Below are 17,327 nucleotides of genomic sequence, written 5' to 3'. Positions count from 1 at the left end.
CAGACTTGTGCCGGCCATGCCGCCGACATGGCCCAAGCCCTTCGGCAGCGTCATGTGCGTGGGCAGCGGAGCTGCTGTGACGGCCGCCGACTTGCTCAGATTATAGTCAATCAGGCTGCTGGTGGTCAGATAATCGGCCAAAGTTAGCGGATCACGTCCGCGTGGCAGGCTGCCCGAGGCCAGACCATGGGGCAGCGTATGATGCATATGCTGGGCATAGTGCCCGCCATTGCCAAGCGCATTGCTCGTCGAGTTCGCCACGCTTCCGGCCGAGCTGAGCGTACTGTTGCTGCCAATCCCACCACCAGCACCACCACCTCCGCCGGCGCCGGTGCCGCCGGCATAGCTGCCCATGTTCAGGCCCAGCTGCTCGTAGCGACTGAGCGTGGGCATGGCATCATACAGCAGCGATGCTGCCGCCGCTGGCGTCTGGTAACTTTTCGCCGCATTCTCACTTTCCAGTTTCAGCGTGCTCGACTGCGAGGGCGGGCTATTCAGGTGCGGCGCATTCACCTCCTGCAACGATGCCAAATGGCCAAATGTTAGCTATTGCAACATCAATAACATCCACTCAAAAAAAATTGCATTCTTTCTATTGGAAAATCGCCAAAAGTTATAAACATTTTTTTTAACAATTATTTGACTAAAAAAATGTTTTTATTTTTTCTATAAAAAATAACATTTTTTTGTAAGTCAATAATAATATTTATGTATTATTTTTTTTTTTATTATTTACTATTTATTTTCAGGCAAGTTTCTAAAATTTACTTAATTTTTTTTTGGGCTTGTTATAACAAATTTTTTTTTATTTTAGGGATATTTTCTTTAAAAAATCAACAAAATGTTCTCATTTTATTTAAATATAAAACCCTTTTTTTAAAACATGAAAAAATGCTCTTAATTTTAAAAAATTAAAAAAAAAAAATGTCCTTCGAAAATGTTCTAGTAAAAAAAAAAATATTTTTTTAATGGCGACTTTCGAAAATTTCTACAAACGTTTTTTTGTGTTCGTTTTTAGTTAAACGTGTTTAGAAAATCGCCATAAAAGATATTTTTAGTTTTAAAACCTTTTTTAAATTTTGTTTAAAGAAATTTTTTGTTTTAAAACTTATAAAATTATTTTAAAAACCAGAAATTCTAAATTAAAGTCAAATTGAGATTTCTTGACAATTTTCTAAAATGTAGTTTAAGAATTTTGTTGTTGGCGCATTCAACTTACATAATCGGCAGTTTTATGACTCGCCGATGCGCCGCTGGTGGCTGGCCCACTGCAACCGCCCATAAACGAACCACTCTGTCGATTTCCCAGCGGCGAGGATGTGTCGCTGCCAGTTGCGCTTTTCTGTGCACTCAGTATGTCCGGCTGCTTCTCGATGCCCTGCTTGAGCGTGTAGGCGACGACCAGTCGCTGATGGCCGGCGCCCGTTTCCAGGGGCGCCGTCACCGTCACATCCATGCCTGCCATTTGAACAGTTGGTCATATCATATTTTAGCCAGCGTTTTCGGCAATACTCACCCAAGTGCTTGTCCTTGTCATCGCACAAATTCCGGGCGCCCTGGCAGCGGCGACGACGCACCGCAATGACAACCACAAACAACACGGCGATGCCCACGGTGAAGAGGGTCCCGGTGAGCAGCGCGGCCAGCGGCAATATGGATAGGCCCATGCGTCCATCTGTAAGTGCCCAGAACCGATATGAAAAGCATTAGAGATCAAATGCAAACACTCGTAGGTTTTACTATGCCATATACATGTATTTTGCATGAATATGAAACAACAAATAAAATAAAGGCACATTTTACCAGTGTTATTTTGTTTCCAGGCTTATGCTCGATTTCAAAAAAAGAACACACTCTTTAAGTGCCTGTTAGCAACCAAAATAGACCATTTAAAACTATATTTTTTGCCTTCAATTTTCTATGGATCACGTTCGACTCTTCATATAAGACTCATACTCTCTTAATAAGGCCTGCACATCCTTTAACAAAAGGTCGGGGATTCGGTTTTCCGTTCGAAACGACTTTCTGTCTTAAGTTTTGGTTCGTAAACCTGTTTTTTCCCCTATCCATAAATCCATATTTTGGTTCAAACCTTGGCTTGTCATATATTTTCAATACTTTTTTCAACCATTCAATTTGTAATTTACAATTGCCCGTTAAGAAGAAGTTAAGAAGTTACTGAAGAAACTTGATCAATACAATGGTTGGGGTTCAATTTATTCCTAATTTGTGGCTAAGTCTTTCACAAAAGTTTTTCATTTTGAGTTGAACCAGAATTGGAGGAGCCCGTAACTGGAGGAGATTGCAGAGGTCTCATTCAATCGTTCTCTCAGATCAGATTATATTACCAACCTTTTTTTTGTAAATTTAATTATGTTAGACTTAAATGTAGAAAAGTTGTCATTAAAGTTGTTGCCTTAATAACAGTTAAATTAAAAAAAAAAATAAACAAAATTAAAAAATAAATATATGTATTGGGTTGCGTAAAAGATAACCCAGAGTTTTGTTATGTTGGTTTGCATTCTTTTACAAACTGGGTTAAGCCAGAATCTGTTCAATCTGAAAATTTTTAGCCCGGAGCTCCAACTTTTAAAGAACAGCCGAAACTCAACCAGAACCAAGTCTAATGTTTCTCAGAATATTGTGTGTTTCCAACGAATTGTATGACCCGAACTCGAATGAAAATGGTTAAAAAGGAGGCATTTCCCACAAGAATATTTAATTTGTATTTATTATAATAATTATTGCCAAATTTGGGTTTTTGACACTGAGAAAAGGAAAGTTTTGGAGAAATATAAAAAGAAACTAAATTGTTTTAAATGGAAAATTTCCAAAATGTAAGCAACTGTTAACAAAGATGTGGAAAACTGGTAAACCAAAGCTGCGCCTTTGGGTGCATTTCCTTCAGTTCGTTTTTATTTTAACAAATAAGTTAACTAGTTAGTTATTGCCGTGAAGAGAGGGCTTAATTGAAAAAGTCGTTTGATTATTTGGATTTATTTTTTTCGGGCATTGGTGTTGACGTTGGCGTAATTGAATATGCATTACAAGGCCATAAGTATTTCGTGTACGTAAATGGGACGTGGTGTAGCTGAAATGTGTTTAACATTCAACAAATCATGCGCGCCTGCGGATATGCAACACGGAATTTCAATAAGCAAACATGCCGAAATGGCAAAGCCACAGCCAAAGCTGGCTAACACACTCGTTGAGGGGTGATGTGGGAGGGGGGGGGTTCAGAAAGATGTGTTAGTCGCCGACTGTTGCTAATTTATAAACCTGCGCCTGTCAGCCAGACGCTGTCGACAGCAGCGCCAAAGTTGCAAATCAATAAATATTTTCCTGTTTTTTTTTTGATTTTTTTTTTTGTATTTTTGTGCAGCTTCACCAAATGTTGACGAAACTGCGCCGCGAGCGAAATTGCTCATTTATGCATGGCTGCGCTTAGAAGCACACCAACACACACAAGCACACACAAGCACACACACACACACAGCCGCATATTGGGGCATGTATGGGGCATACTTTTAAATACGCATGTGCATGTCGAACAATTTTTACATGTGCTGTAATTGTTGGCACATGACTTTTCGAAAAATATATACGAATCTGCGCCTCTTGCGGTGCACTTTCCAGATCTGCCCAAATAACATATAGCTTATTTCGATTTAATTAAATTTGAATATAATTTATATATATATGAACTTTCTTGGCTTGATTCGTGCAGCTGATCATATTTTTGGCCATATAAAATGCAAATTTAGTCTAATAATACTTAAATATTAAAAAAAAATAGTAAAGAATGTAATTAAAGATTTACTTAAAATTTATTTAATTAAGTGCGTCTGTTAAATGTTTAAAAATTGTGACTTAATTTCGTCTGTTAATTTGGTTAACTTAGGGTTCGCTTCATAGAGGCAATATAAATTGGGACTTGCCGGTTTGAACTGGTTTTCCGCCTTGTATATAAATATATATGTATTTGTATAAGGTACGTTGTGTAAGCTCAGTTTACTTAATAGATTGGCATCGCATTACCTCAAAGCTAGACAGCGCATACAAATCCCCGAACGCATCAAAATGAAACCCAACACACACAGACCAGCAAGGAATGCCAAAGTGAACAGTCGCTGGCCAAATAAAATATTGTACATATATATAGATATATATATTCAGCAGCAGGAAGACACTTGAAACTGATGCCGAGCGACATGCGAGCTGAGCTGCTGGCAACAACAAAGAAAACCAAAAAAAACCAAAAAAAATAACCAACAATAAAAAGGAAAAGCGAAGAAAGTAATTTAAATATAAGCAGAGCGGCGTAATGAAATTTTCACACTTGTGCAAATATTTATCAATAAAACAAGCAGCAGATAGGACGAGAACTGGCAACGTGGGCGTTTACACCAGGGAGCTGGGAGCTGGAGAGGGCATGGTGTGTTGCATGCCCCAAGTTAAGCAGATAAGCCAGGCAACCAGGGAGAGAGAGAGCCAAAGCGACACCCGAGTACCTGTATGTTGCATGCCACAACAGCAGCAGCAGCAGGAGCAGGAACCACATCACAAACATTGCCCAGGCAGCGCTCATAAGCCAATTGTTTGTATGCGTTTCATTTGGTGAGTGCAGGACGCAAGCAGCAGCAATTCGTCTACTGCTGCTGCTGCTGCTGCTGCGGCTGCTGCTTTTGGCCCTGGTTACTGGTTGGCTCTGCTTATAAGCTTAATTCGATTTAATGCTCCCCGTTTGTGATATAAATGATTCGATGAAACGATGAAAAAGTGGATTGGTTAAAATGTATTGGGATTACGATGACGACGCTGCTCACATGCCAGACCAGACCAGGCGAGGCCAGACCAGGCGAGGCTGAGTCGAGTCGTCGCCAGCTCTGGCTGAGCGGGAATGCGTTTACGGTTTACGTTTACGTTTACACAAAGTAAGCATAAATAAAATGTTGTATGCGGGTGTGTGGCCGGATGCCAGGCCAAACAATGTAGTATCTGTATCGCATGCCGTGCCCCGCCCACAGCTGCCGCCAAGGCGGACAAACCTCCAAACAGGAGCCAGGAGCCAGGAGCCAGCCAGGAGCCAGGAGCCAGCCAGTCAAGCAAGCTTCTTCGATCTGCTGTATATAGGATATAATTTTATTTTACTTTACTTTCAGCGCCGTTGTCTTTTGGGATATTTTATTCAGATAAGACATGTTTAATGTATATTTTTCTTGTCTTACAGTAATCGTTTATATTTTGTGTTGCATGTGCCACGCTCACTGCTGTGTGTGTGTGTGTGTGTGTGGCAGACAGGTGTGCGGGCGGGCAGGGTCTCAGTGTCTGTTACATTTCCGCTGCTGTCGTCTGATGCGCTGTTACCTTGACGCCGCACCTGCCGCTATAATGTATATCTGTATATATATATATATGTAGTATGTAGTATGTGCCGCAGCGTCCTGCCTGGCATGCTCAATGTGGATAATGTAACTCTTGGGGAATCTCTGTGTGTCAGTTTAGCATAACAAGATATTTCTTTTCTCAGTGTGTGGTTATTTCTTCTTCTACCGTTTTTTCTTTTTTTTTGGCTCAGGTAAAACATGAAATTGATTATATTTACATTAATGTGATGGCGTCAAGGCGTTGCCATTGTAAACTGTTCCAAAATTCCCTAGCTACCCAGTGCAACCCAACCCAACCCAACCCAACCTCCCCCCAACTCCGCGCTCGCCCCTGTGTGCCAGCATCCAAATCTACCCAGTTAAGTGTCGAATGAAATGCTTTCAAATTTGCCAAGGTGCAAATATTGACACTTGACGTATATTGCATTTTTGCGTATAACTCTCCCACACACACACGCACACACACGCACACCTGTGTCACACATGGTTACACACTTGGAGAAAAAACTATATGCTCTCATATCAGCTTTATAAGATTTCGTCACAGTTTCAGTTTCTTTGAATTGTGTAAACTATTGTGTGTATTTCAATAGAAAAATATCTGAAATACTTATATGGTAAATATTTATTGCAATTGTTCATAGAAATCTTGGAAAACTTTTATGAAGAATTTGCTGCAGTGTTATTGGAGCAATATTTATCACGGTGTTCGTCCAGCAATTGGAACTTTATTAGATTAAATTAGATCCCACATGGAACAGATATATTGTATGCCTGACTAATTTGTAAAAACATTTTTGCACATAGGATTGTCAAAAACTGCAAAACTGTCTTAAAAGTCATGGAGTGTAATTAAATAAATAATAAAAAAATTAAATTTATATATTGTTCATTGAAATTTGAATATTTGACAAATTTATATGATCTTTCGAACGAGGAAAGAAGAGTAAAATCTTTTATGATTTTCAATAATTGGTTATTCAATGTAGAACACAATAAAATTTAAATTGTTAGAATATCTTAATTCATATTAAACGCATTTGCGAGCAAACACTGTACTTTTTTTCAAAAAAATTAAAACCCATCCTTATTTAATATCTTTGGTTAGTGTAGAGACTAAAATCAATTTTAAATGGTTAATATTTGTTGTATACCTTTTGAACGCATTGCGTCTGCCTTACTTTACTTTCAAATCAAATTAAAACCCATCTTTATTTTAGTTTATTTGATAAGTGAATATGGGTTTAGCTACAGGCTACAGCTGTTCCATAATGAATAATAAACTTTTCATAATCAGGCAGATATTCACTTTTCAATAACAATTTTTAGAAACATTCATTTGCTGCCTAACAATAATAAATTGAATATCAGGCAAATATTCCCTTTTTAATACAAATTCTTAGAAGCAATCATTTTCTGTTTAACAATTATATATTTAAGATTTTTGTCAATTTTCAAACTGTTTTGATTTTAATACCTTTTTTCACTTAATGCAATTAATTCTCAGTTTTCGCTTAGTGCATCTGCAGTTCCCTCTAGTTCTCCTAGCTCCCTCTAGTTCTCCTAGTTATAGCTACGTAAACGTGCTATATCTAATATGCTCTAATATTTTGTCCCTTTTCCGTCCTTTTCTGACCAACTTTATATGAATTTACGCTGATGTGTGCTACTCTAATGCGCATTAAAGAGATGATTGAGTGGATTTGTTGTTCATGTTGAATGGCCAAAGCTTACGAATATATCATTGCCCATTGCACTTAGGTGCGAGTGAGAGAGAGATGGAGAGAGAGAGAGAGATGGAGAGAGAGCGAGTGATAGAGGGAGATACTTATCATTATTGGCTGGCTAAGTCCGCACTGGATTTTAGCCTACTTAATAACATAATAACGTAATAAATCAATGTGCTATGTTTAACTAGGCCATGTTGATATGGCCAGGTGCATAAATGGTAGTTCTGTATAAACGGTTCGTTTTGTTACATTTATTGTACACAATTTGTGTTTGAATTTGGCCTAATTGATTGCATATAAGTTCAACTTATGCTGGATGTGTGAAAAGCGAGAAAACTCAAAATGAATTGCAAATATTTATTGTTTTAACTGCCAAATTTGTTGGGAATAAATCAAAATTCTCTGCAATTTGCTGCAAATAAGTATGATTATTGGCAAAATAATTCCTGTTAGGGAACTTTGGATTCGGGAAAGGTTAAAGGTTAAGTGAAAGACAGAAAAAAGGGAAAAGAAAAAAAGAGTCCTTAGTGAAAAATTATGAAATGCAATAATCTCTGTTAGGAAAAGAAAGAAAGAAACGTTCTAAAAGCAAAAAAAATTTTTGTGAAAAAATTATAAATATTCTTCAAATCATTTCTGTTAGGGAGCTTTGGATTAAAGATAGTTTAAAGTTTAAAGGAAAAGATGAAAAAGAAACTTTCTTGGAGAAAAAATGATGAATATTTTAGAAATAACTCCTGTAAGGAACCTTCGCATTTAAGAAATGGCATTTCTTAGTTCTTAGTGAAAGAATCAAAAAAAATTCTAAACAAAAATTCCCTGGATTAAAGAAAGGTTCTTCCTAAAAGAGTTGAGTTCTTAGCTTTAAAAAGCTTGTATCTTATTTGAGTATTATATTGTGTGATTTTTATTTTAAAAAAATAAGTAAATATTATTGTTATTTAAAAAAAAAATAAAATGTTTAAGGTGTTAAGGTTCGGTTTACAAAACCAAATAAATTGAAATTTCGGGTTTGAAGTTGTTCACTTCAAAACCATTTTGTTGTCTTGATTTCCTTTATACTTTATCTATCATCAATACTTCAGTTCTCAATGCTTGTTAAGATTCACTTGAAGGACTCGAAGGACTCGAAGACTTACAAAGTAACCCAAAAATATCATTAAAATGCAAGCCTACTTCTTACTTATGTGGCGCAATCAATTTATTGCGGCCCACAAACAAAAATATCCCAAAGTGCGTGTAAAACAAGCCTTTCGAAACGCTTTCCACACAATTTGCACAATTTTTTTGCCTCGTTTAATGCGTCAGGGAAACGAAAAAAAAAGGAAGAAACTTTTCAAGAAAATTAACGTCAAAGTTGAATAACAAAGCATGAATAAGAAATCTTAGCGACACTACTTGCCGCGGTTTGGGTCAGGTGCACACAGAGAATGGGAGAGGGGGGAGGGGGAGAGGGGAGAGGGGGGGTGGGTAACAAGGGACAGGGGGCAGGGGGCCGGCAGAAGTTGGAGAAACTGTCGCGCCCCAACGTAAACAAAACTCGTTAAATAAAAGAACAATTGTACTTACAAAAAACTAAAACGGTTAAGCAGACTATGCAAATACTTGAATGACTTTTTAAAGGTGAAATGGTGCTTAAAAAGCAATGAATGAAGCCCCCCGCCCCACCGCCCCGGCACCTTGAGAACTTTTCGCCGTGTTGCATACTTTGAGGGACCGGCGACACTTCTCGTGGAAACACAAACACACTTCGGGGACAATGCGAAATGCAAACTTTGTATGTGCAATGTTCCAGTTGTAGTTTTTTTTATTTATTTTGTTGTTGCTTAAATGGCTAAGGTACAATTCATAAGCAGCATAACACCCACCTGAACGCTTGTCCGCCTCATTGATGGGCACATTCTCCAGCACAATCGGCTCGGAGCGTCCCTTCTGGTTGACGCTGTAGACGACCAAATGCAGCGCTGGATGCGCATCCGGATAGTAGTCCATCGGCGTCAGATCTACAAGGGAGGATATGCAAGTTCCATTAGCTCAACCGAATCATTTATTGTAAAACTTGTATTTGCAAACTCCATTAGGTAAACAGGCATTTAATTAACACGTTGCGGCCAGCAAAAACTTGCCCCGTGCGCATAAAATGCAAACTTTTGCTCTTTCGGTTTATTTTTTTTTTATTTCAATAGCCAGTGTACACTGGAAATGCGTAAAATGGGGTATATTGGAGTTGTTTTTTTTATCGATAAATATCGATGTTAGTGCCTGGCTTTATTTTTGTGCTGACTCGCAGATTATAAAAGCTAGAGAAGCAAAATTTTTAAAATATATTTTCCGAAAATTAAATTTGTGTTAATTTTACAACTCCCCTCAAAATCGATAAATATCGATTTTGTTCGTAATTATATTTATTTATTTATATATATCCAGAGTCGACACAAAGATAAAATTTCAGAAACAAGTTTACTTTTTTACGACCATTCCCCAGTTTACATAAAACCGATAAATATGGTTTTTTGTTCCAGCATATTTTATAGATTTTAAAAGCTAGAGACCAACATTTGAAACAGGTTTTCTGTTTATGAAGTTGGCTTAATTTTTATAAATATTCGCCAGTATTTTAATATCGATATATCGATAATCCATTTTGACATTTTTGAGCATATCTCATATATTATAAAAGCTAATGTTGCAATATTTGAAATATAGGTTTTCTGTTGTTTAATTTTTAAGTCTATTTCCCAAATTTATCGATTTTCGTTTCAATTTTTTGTGCATATTTGATAGATTATAAATGCTAGAGACATAATAATTCGGTCTGTTGATTCACAGAAAAGAATGTTTTTATTTTTTTATATATCCTTTATTTTTAGTATGTATATTCACTGACATGTCATCAGTCATAGCTTCTAGATAATGTATATAGGAGTTATACAGGAAGCTGGAAGAAGCAAGAGCTAGTAAAGGCTACGCCAGCTCGGAGCCTGGATCTACGATAGCTGCTAGTCGGGCACTCCCGTTTCGAACTATTTTGTGCGTTTTTATGATGCTCATATCAAAAAAAGTTTGTTGTTTCGCTGCAAAAGCAGCTCATTAAAATGGCAACTACTTGTTAAGGGCCAGCACCAATACGCAGCAGCAGCTAACCCCAAGACGAGTCGAACCCCAGCCAGGCTGTAGCCTCAAGAGGCAAGCTCATCTGTAAAGCCCGGGTCGTTAACACGCCTGTCTAACTAATCGTGACTTTACGCTTCGTTTGACTTTGCAAATATCGCAGAATGGAAAGCCGCAAGGCCAGCCCACAAATGCCGCCATCAAGTCATCGATGAGAGAGGCTACATAAAAAGCTGCTGCCGGGTTGCAAGAGTGTTGCCAAGTTGCAAGCCAAAAATGATAACCAAATGTGGCTCATTAACTCGACAAGTTTTTACCTTTTGCTCGTTGCTGACATTACGCATGGCTAAAATCAAAATTGCAATTTGCGATTATATATTTTTGGTTCATTCTCAGTCGCTGGGCGTGCAAATAAATCTGGTTTTTCAACAACTTAATTCACGAAATTTTTGCCACTTGCTGTTGCTGCCACTGCCACGGCCACGGCCACCGCTGCCCCTCGGTTACCGACGACTATTGCCAGCGGGCACTACTTCCACCCCCCCTTCCCCTCATCCAGGTTTCAGATCCTGCCCTGCCATTGGCATAAAAGTTTTGCTGACTAGCTAAAATTCATTACAACAAATAGAGGCAGCCGCATGTGCCAGCTGCTTGTAATGTTTGGCGGGGCGGGGGGGCGGCATGTGGCCCTGGCAGCCTCAACTAATTAATCTGCGTGCCACTGTGTAGTTGTTGTTGCCGTTGTTGCTTTTATACCCAGTACACATTTTAATAGGTTATAAGAGTTATATGCATAGTGTATGGCATCTCCGACCTGATAAATTGCCTATGTACATTTTGATCTGGAGGACGATTGCAGTTGATCTAGACTTGTCCATCCGTCTGCCTGTATAAACATGTTGATTCTGGGAACTTTAAGAGCAATAGGTTTGATATTTTGAAAGAAACTCCGCCTATTCTCCGGTTTTTTTCGATTGATCGATAACTTACGCACTTGATCGGAATGTTGAAACTCTCTCGTATCACAAGTTAATTGTTAATAAGGAGATATTCCTTCTTTTTTTTTTCAAAAATCGATAAATATCGATTTTGAGAGGTTTTTGTTTTTAAGAAAATCTCGAAAATTATAAGAGCGAGAAACACCAAACTTGGTATGTAGACTTTTCGTATATTATACACAGGTCCAGGGTTAAGTTACTTTTGAAATGCCACCCGCCTTTCCCCCCCTGGCCAATAGACTTTTGAAGCTATAGCCTTGGGCTTTCGTGCCAATTTTATCGATCGAAGTTATTAAACAAAGCATTTGCCATTGTGTGTGGAAGTGTACTGGGTATCTTCACGTCGGGTATTTGCCCGACCAGACCACTTTAGCTTGTTTTTGGATAGCCTTGCTTGCTTATCCCCATGCCCGTTCCATGCCAAACACGCCGCGCAATTTGGCTTGCTTAACTTTTTGCACAGTTTGTTACTTTGATTTGTTTTTGTTGCTGCTGTTGCTGTTGCTGTTGTGTTGGCCGCATAGAAGTCGAGTCTTTAGTTTGCGGCTTTTTGCACAGGGCTGCAAAACGCTTTCTTCTTCTTCGCTAAGCCGAAGCAGTCTTACCAAAGCAATCTGTAAATCCAACCATATTTAAATATAATAATGATTAAGCTCTGCTGCGATAAACACAGCAGCCAAGTGCTCAACTTTGGGCCAGCTGTGTGCTGTTGACTCAAAACATTTCCCATAACCAAGTGCAAATTGTTTATTTACAGGTACACACTGCCTTCAATCTAAGCTTCTTAGGTATTTTCTATATGTTCAATATATATACACAGGCGCATTAACAAGCATCTACAGTTCGACCTACTTGTCCTAAGGACCTGCCGCCCACTTCTCGGGCGCCTGTTAACAACCTGAAGGCATTCAGGTCTACCCACTTGCCGCCCATAATCTTGCCGGAACCTTAACAAGTGCCTTAACTTACAATATGTAAATATATTATTTCTTATTCAAAGCTCTGATTATGATAGAGAAAAGCAAGGTAGAATGCCGATTGGAAGGTGCTCTGTTCTGAGTGCCGCTGGGAACAGTTATGGAAGCAATATTATTTGCAGTTCCATCTTTCAAAGAACTTATCAGATAATCTGATAAGAATAGTAAAGTTTGCAAAATAAATGACTTATATAGTAAATTGTACAGATTGTGTCACTTGCTCCCCTTCATAGAATCAGCATGAAACGATCTCAGATAGATTAAATTTTATGAGTGAATATCTCAGGGTATAAAGTGGAGAAGACACGAAGAAGGGCGATAAATAGCTAATTTAAATTTGGGTCAATATCCAAATATCGCCTAAAATTACAGCCCCATTTCGAGCTATAGATAAAAATGATTGCAAGAAACGCCTTATTTGCATATCCCTATTAAGCAAAACTCAATAAAAAAGACGAAGTTGGATGTCACGATAAAAGATATAAGAATTTGTTCTGTTTAGAAAAAGTGTTTATATACCACAGTACAAGTGCAATGAGAGAGCCTGTTAGGTTGTGTATGTCACCTTTTTAAGGTAGTTCGGGTAAATTATTAGAAGAGAATAAGAATAAGAAACCTTTTATTAAATAACCAAAAATAATATATTTTTTTATCCAATGCTCTCTCTTGTTACCTTTATTATAACCTTATTAAGAGTATACTAACTACCTAAAAGTAAAATATCTATTCATGCTGGCACAGTTTTAATAGATAGGTCGATATACCTATGTTCAACTATTCGTTTGTCTCTTGGTTTTTGACTTATCTAATTGAAACTTTTACTTTTTATACTACACTTAAAGCTGGCGGCAAGGTATTTATTTAAAGAACCTACAAGTTACTTCATCAGCTGCCCTCGTTATCGACTTTAGATATGCAGCGCTTTATTTTCACTGCGAAGCTAGAACTACTTGAGAATTATAAGCAACGAAAAGGTGAAAAGCCAACAAGGCTAGCAAACCAAAGCGCACTCTTTTCATTTTAAAAAATCTGCGCTATTCTCATTATAAGAAGAGCTTGAATAAGCATTAACAAAATGCTATCATTTAAATCATGTGGCTAATCATTAAAAAAGTCTTTTATCTCATTTTATTTTATCTGTGTGCTTCCTTAAGATTAGTTGTAAGCAATAGTTATCGGAACGCAACTCACCAGACAGATCGATGCGAAAAACTGGCACATCCATATAGGTGCTGGTCATGTTTAATCTTAGCTTTTTGGTCTTTGAATCGTAGGCCTCCAGATAGAACTGTTGCTGCAGACCGCCATCATAGCCGGGCATGCACTCCAGCTCCATCGTTGAGTATATTATGTTGTCATAGTTGTCGAAATTGATGGTCCCCCCTCCGCCCCCGCCGCCACCGCCAGCCGCTGCGTTGCCATCGTATCCATTGGCGCCGCCACCAATAAGACTTTGAGTGACCACGCCATTGCTGAAGCTGTACTCCATGCGTGAGTAATCGAAATGGGGTTGTTGCCACTCGGCTGGCAGAGCTGTGGGGGGCTGTTGTTGCTTTGGTTGCTCTGATTGCGGCTTCACTGTAGTTGTTGTCGTTGTTGCTGTTGTTGTTGCTTCTGCGGTAGACAGCGCCACGCTGGCCACAAAATCATCGTCGCTAACATTGTAGATATCATCATCGACATCGACATCGGCATCGGCATCCGCATCATCATCCTCTAATGATTCCAGGTCCAGCTGCTGCTCCAGGCTTGAAATATCAACATGCTGTCGCTGTCGTTGTTGTTGCTGCTGTTGTTGTTGTTGTTGGTCGCCTGTTTCATAGTCCGCCAAGTCGCTGGGCTCATCTGCCATGTAGTTGTCGTCGTCGTCGTCGTTGTCTGCTTGCAGCTCCTCAGCATCTCCGTCAGCAATCGCAACGTCATCCTCATCAGCATCAGCATCAGCTTCATCATTGTCCTCATCATTGTCTGCCTGCTCAGCTCTCGCCGGATCTGTGGACAAAGGCGCGCTATCTTTGCCCAGGTTTGTCTTGACTTCAACAGCAACTGCTGCTGCTGCGGCTGCTGCGGCTGCTGCGGCTGCTGCTGCTGTTGCTTGCTTATTGTTGCTGCTAATTGCTGCTGCCATTTGTTGCGCTGCTGCCGCCGGCTTGTTGCTAATTTGTGGCGCATTCGGTGGCAACAGTCTGTTCTTGACTTTCTCATTGCCAATCACCTCCAAAGATTTGCGTGCCCGCATTGTAGCCAGCATTGTGTCAATGTCGCCGATGCCAATGCTGCCGCTCCCGCTGCTGCTGCTGCTGGCATCGTCTGAGTCTGACTTGGTTGTTGCTGTTGTGCCAGCTGCTGCTGCTGCTGCTGCTGGCGTGGCTGCTGCTGCTGCTGTAATGTCATTTGCTGCTTGGCGCTTGCCTCGTCTCGCTGTTGCAAAATGATGGATTATGTTGTGCTCGTTTACCTCGCTGCTTAGTCCTTGTTGTTGCCGCTGCGGCTGCTTCTGCTGTTGCTGCTGTTGCTGCTGCTGCTGTTTGTGCATGTTTTTCTGTCGCTTATTAAAATACTTTGCTGGCAGTTTGCCGTTGTTGCTTTTGACATTCGAGCCAGCAACTATTTCAGCCTGTTTTATATGTGACAATGATAAATTTGATTTTGCTGCACGTTGCAGCTTTTTGCCTGCTGCTGTTGTTGTTGTTGTTGCTGCTGCTGCGGCTGTCTTGAGCAGTTTTGGAGCGCGTCGCAGACGCCGCTTGGTGTCCTGTGGCAGGTTCGACTGCTTTGGCTGCTTGGCCAGTAATTCATCAGTTTTGTTATTGATGAAGCCAACTGTGGGCGTGGCAGCTGCCTTGGCCAGCAGCAATTGCTGCTGCTTCTTGCCACGCTCAATGGCCGCCAATGTCTGCGATGGTGTAAATGATGTCCGCTTTTTTAGACGCTGCAATTGCTGTTGATTCAGGCGATATCTTTGCTCCGACTGCTGCTGCTGCTGCTGCTGCTGCTGCTGCTGCTGCTTATTAGATTTAACAGGGCCAGCATTTATTTTGCTTTTGCCTTTCATATTTTTATTATTGACAGCTGATGCAGCCACATTGTTCCGTCGATTATTGCTGGCATTATTGCGCTCACGTACGTATTCCATGTGCGGATAATTCGCATCGTGTCTGCCGTATTGTGTTTGCAGCATTTGATTGCCATGCATTGTCGTCTGATTCGATGAATTCAGCGACGCGGAGGTCACCACATACGGACGCAGCGTACAATTGCGCAGAGCGCCCGGCTTGGCTACGTAATGAAAAAAAAGCCAAATAATAAACCAATAAAATTTAATTTAAATCTATAAAATTAATTACGTAACACACACTCACCCGCTGGCACCACCTGAAATAGACACGGCTCCGACTGTTTGCCAATCGCATTCCGTCCCCAGCACGCCAGCGTGCCGTAGTCCCGCTCGCCCTTCGGCGTATAGATCAGCTCACTTATTGTTTCCACTGCGAGGAAAAGAAAAGAATTATATACATGTATAATCGAGAGAGAGTCAATAGAATTGTGTCTTAAATGGATTACATGATGCGCACAGACATAGATAGATACAGACATTGTGTTTGCATTAGGTTTTGGCCAAGTTAAATGAAATAAATTCTGCTCGGCCAGTCAGGCCAGCTGGGACGCACGGGTAATTCAATTTATGTGCATAATATTGATAGCAAGTAACAGTGCACAAGTCAAGAGTGCACGACTAGTAGATACCCAGCAAACTGACTTACGCCTCTTCTCAGTCGGACATTAAAAAATGAATTATTTCAGTTTTTATCGATTTTGAGAACCTTATTAAGATATTTCTGACTGAACTGTGGGGTTTTTATATTTTTTTTTTTTAAATAAGAAATTATGTAAGTTTTTTTTTTCTGTGCAATTGAGGCGATGCAATATATTTGAACGAAAATTAATGGCATCAATTCGGGGCCATGTTTCTGATGTTAGGCAAATTAAGCAAATATTTTTGGTAGTATTGAATATCCAACATTATTAAATTGATCCGGGTAACACCTAAGAATTTATCTACTATCTGTATATACTAATCGTCAAGGTTATATATTAGAAATTTTAACTGCGAAAGGTGCTCAATAAGTTAAATATCTTTGATCTGAGTAAGCGAGACAGGAGTCTTCGTCCCAAAGATGCCGTGTTTTACTCTCACAATCAGGTTCAAAACCGTGGATGTTAATCGAAATTGATCGATTTAAGAGATTCGATAAGAATTATCGATAACATGAAATAAACTTGATTGGTTTAGGGTCTAAAACAACTTATACTTCACATTTCATTTCTCTAAGATCGACTCTTATTGACAAAAGAACAGAAAGTCAGTTTGAGATTGATTGGGAAAGTATATATATTATTAAATCAGGGATGTCTTTTACATATATTTGCAAATCTACAGAATACCCCTTTTTAGGCATGATTACATGGCATAACTTACTATAGGCTCCAGTTTGGGCCAGCTTTGGTCGGCTCTCTCTCACCTGTTAATTTTCTAAAGCCTGCTCAAGCGCAAGCACAATGCAAATTAAATTCACATTCTATATGCATGGCCAGGCGCACAATGTGAGGTAGCAAAAATGACTGTGCAACTTACCGTAGCTCTCGAAGTGGGTATCATTGGACTCGACAACGGTGCGTCGCACATCGCTGCTGGTGCTCATGGTTGGATCCTGTATGGTCGCATAGTGTCCCGATGGCACCTCGAAATGCTCGCCGCTGCTCGAGAATGTCCACTCGAAATCGATTTCCGGCGGATCGGAGTTGACGCGGCACGGTATCGGCACCGCCTCCTCCAAGGAGGCGCCAATAACCCCAATCACACTGCTGCTGCAAACGGGCGCATCTGTGCGAGACAATAATATAGAGAGAGTATATATATAGTACAATTGAGAGGCAGGCCGGCAAAAAGAAAAGTTCAAAATAATGAGCAGCTGCAGTGTCCATAAAGTATCTATATATTGACTCAACATTTACCTATATATACTATATACATATATTGTATTTATAGTGCCAGCCGAACCGAGTTGACAGCCGAGCAGTGGACAGCGGCAGGACAAATTGACAGCTTTGATTTTCAATTTA

General features: G+C 39.8%; 1 protein-coding gene across 2 annotated transcripts in view; it reads right to left on the bottom strand.

Moving 5' to 3' along the window:
* The window catches only part of side-III (sidestep III), a 92,810-nt gene that overhangs the window by 352 nt on the left and 75,131 nt on the right, over window positions 1-17,327 (bottom strand). For both annotated transcript variants that reach the window (XM_064694376.1, XM_064694377.1), the window contains exons 11-17: window positions 16,840-17,088; window positions 15,566-15,691; window positions 13,395-15,482; window positions 8,986-9,120; window positions 1,517-1,675; window positions 1,220-1,458; window positions 1-516 (exon numbers count right to left, since the gene is read on the bottom strand). The exon at window positions 1-516 is cut by the window's left edge and continues 352 nt beyond it. In XM_064694376.1, the coding sequence (XP_064550446.1) occupies window positions 1-516; window positions 1,220-1,458; window positions 1,517-1,675; window positions 8,986-9,120; window positions 13,395-15,482; window positions 15,566-15,691; window positions 16,840-17,088 (3,512 nt within the window). The remainder of the gene's footprint in view (window positions 517-1,219; window positions 1,459-1,516; window positions 1,676-8,985; window positions 9,121-13,394; window positions 15,483-15,565; window positions 15,692-16,839; window positions 17,089-17,327) is intronic.

Source organism: Drosophila montana, unplaced genomic scaffold (assembly GCF_035044405.1).
Source record: "Drosophila montana isolate Dmon_TW-CO22-7 unplaced genomic scaffold, ASM3504440v1 contig_3733_1, whole genome shotgun sequence".
In the NCBI taxonomy this organism is placed as follows: domain Eukaryota; kingdom Metazoa; phylum Arthropoda; class Insecta; order Diptera; family Drosophilidae; genus Drosophila; species Drosophila montana.
Note: the sequence above shows the minus strand (reverse complement) of the source record. Positions and strands in the feature narration are given on the sequence as shown.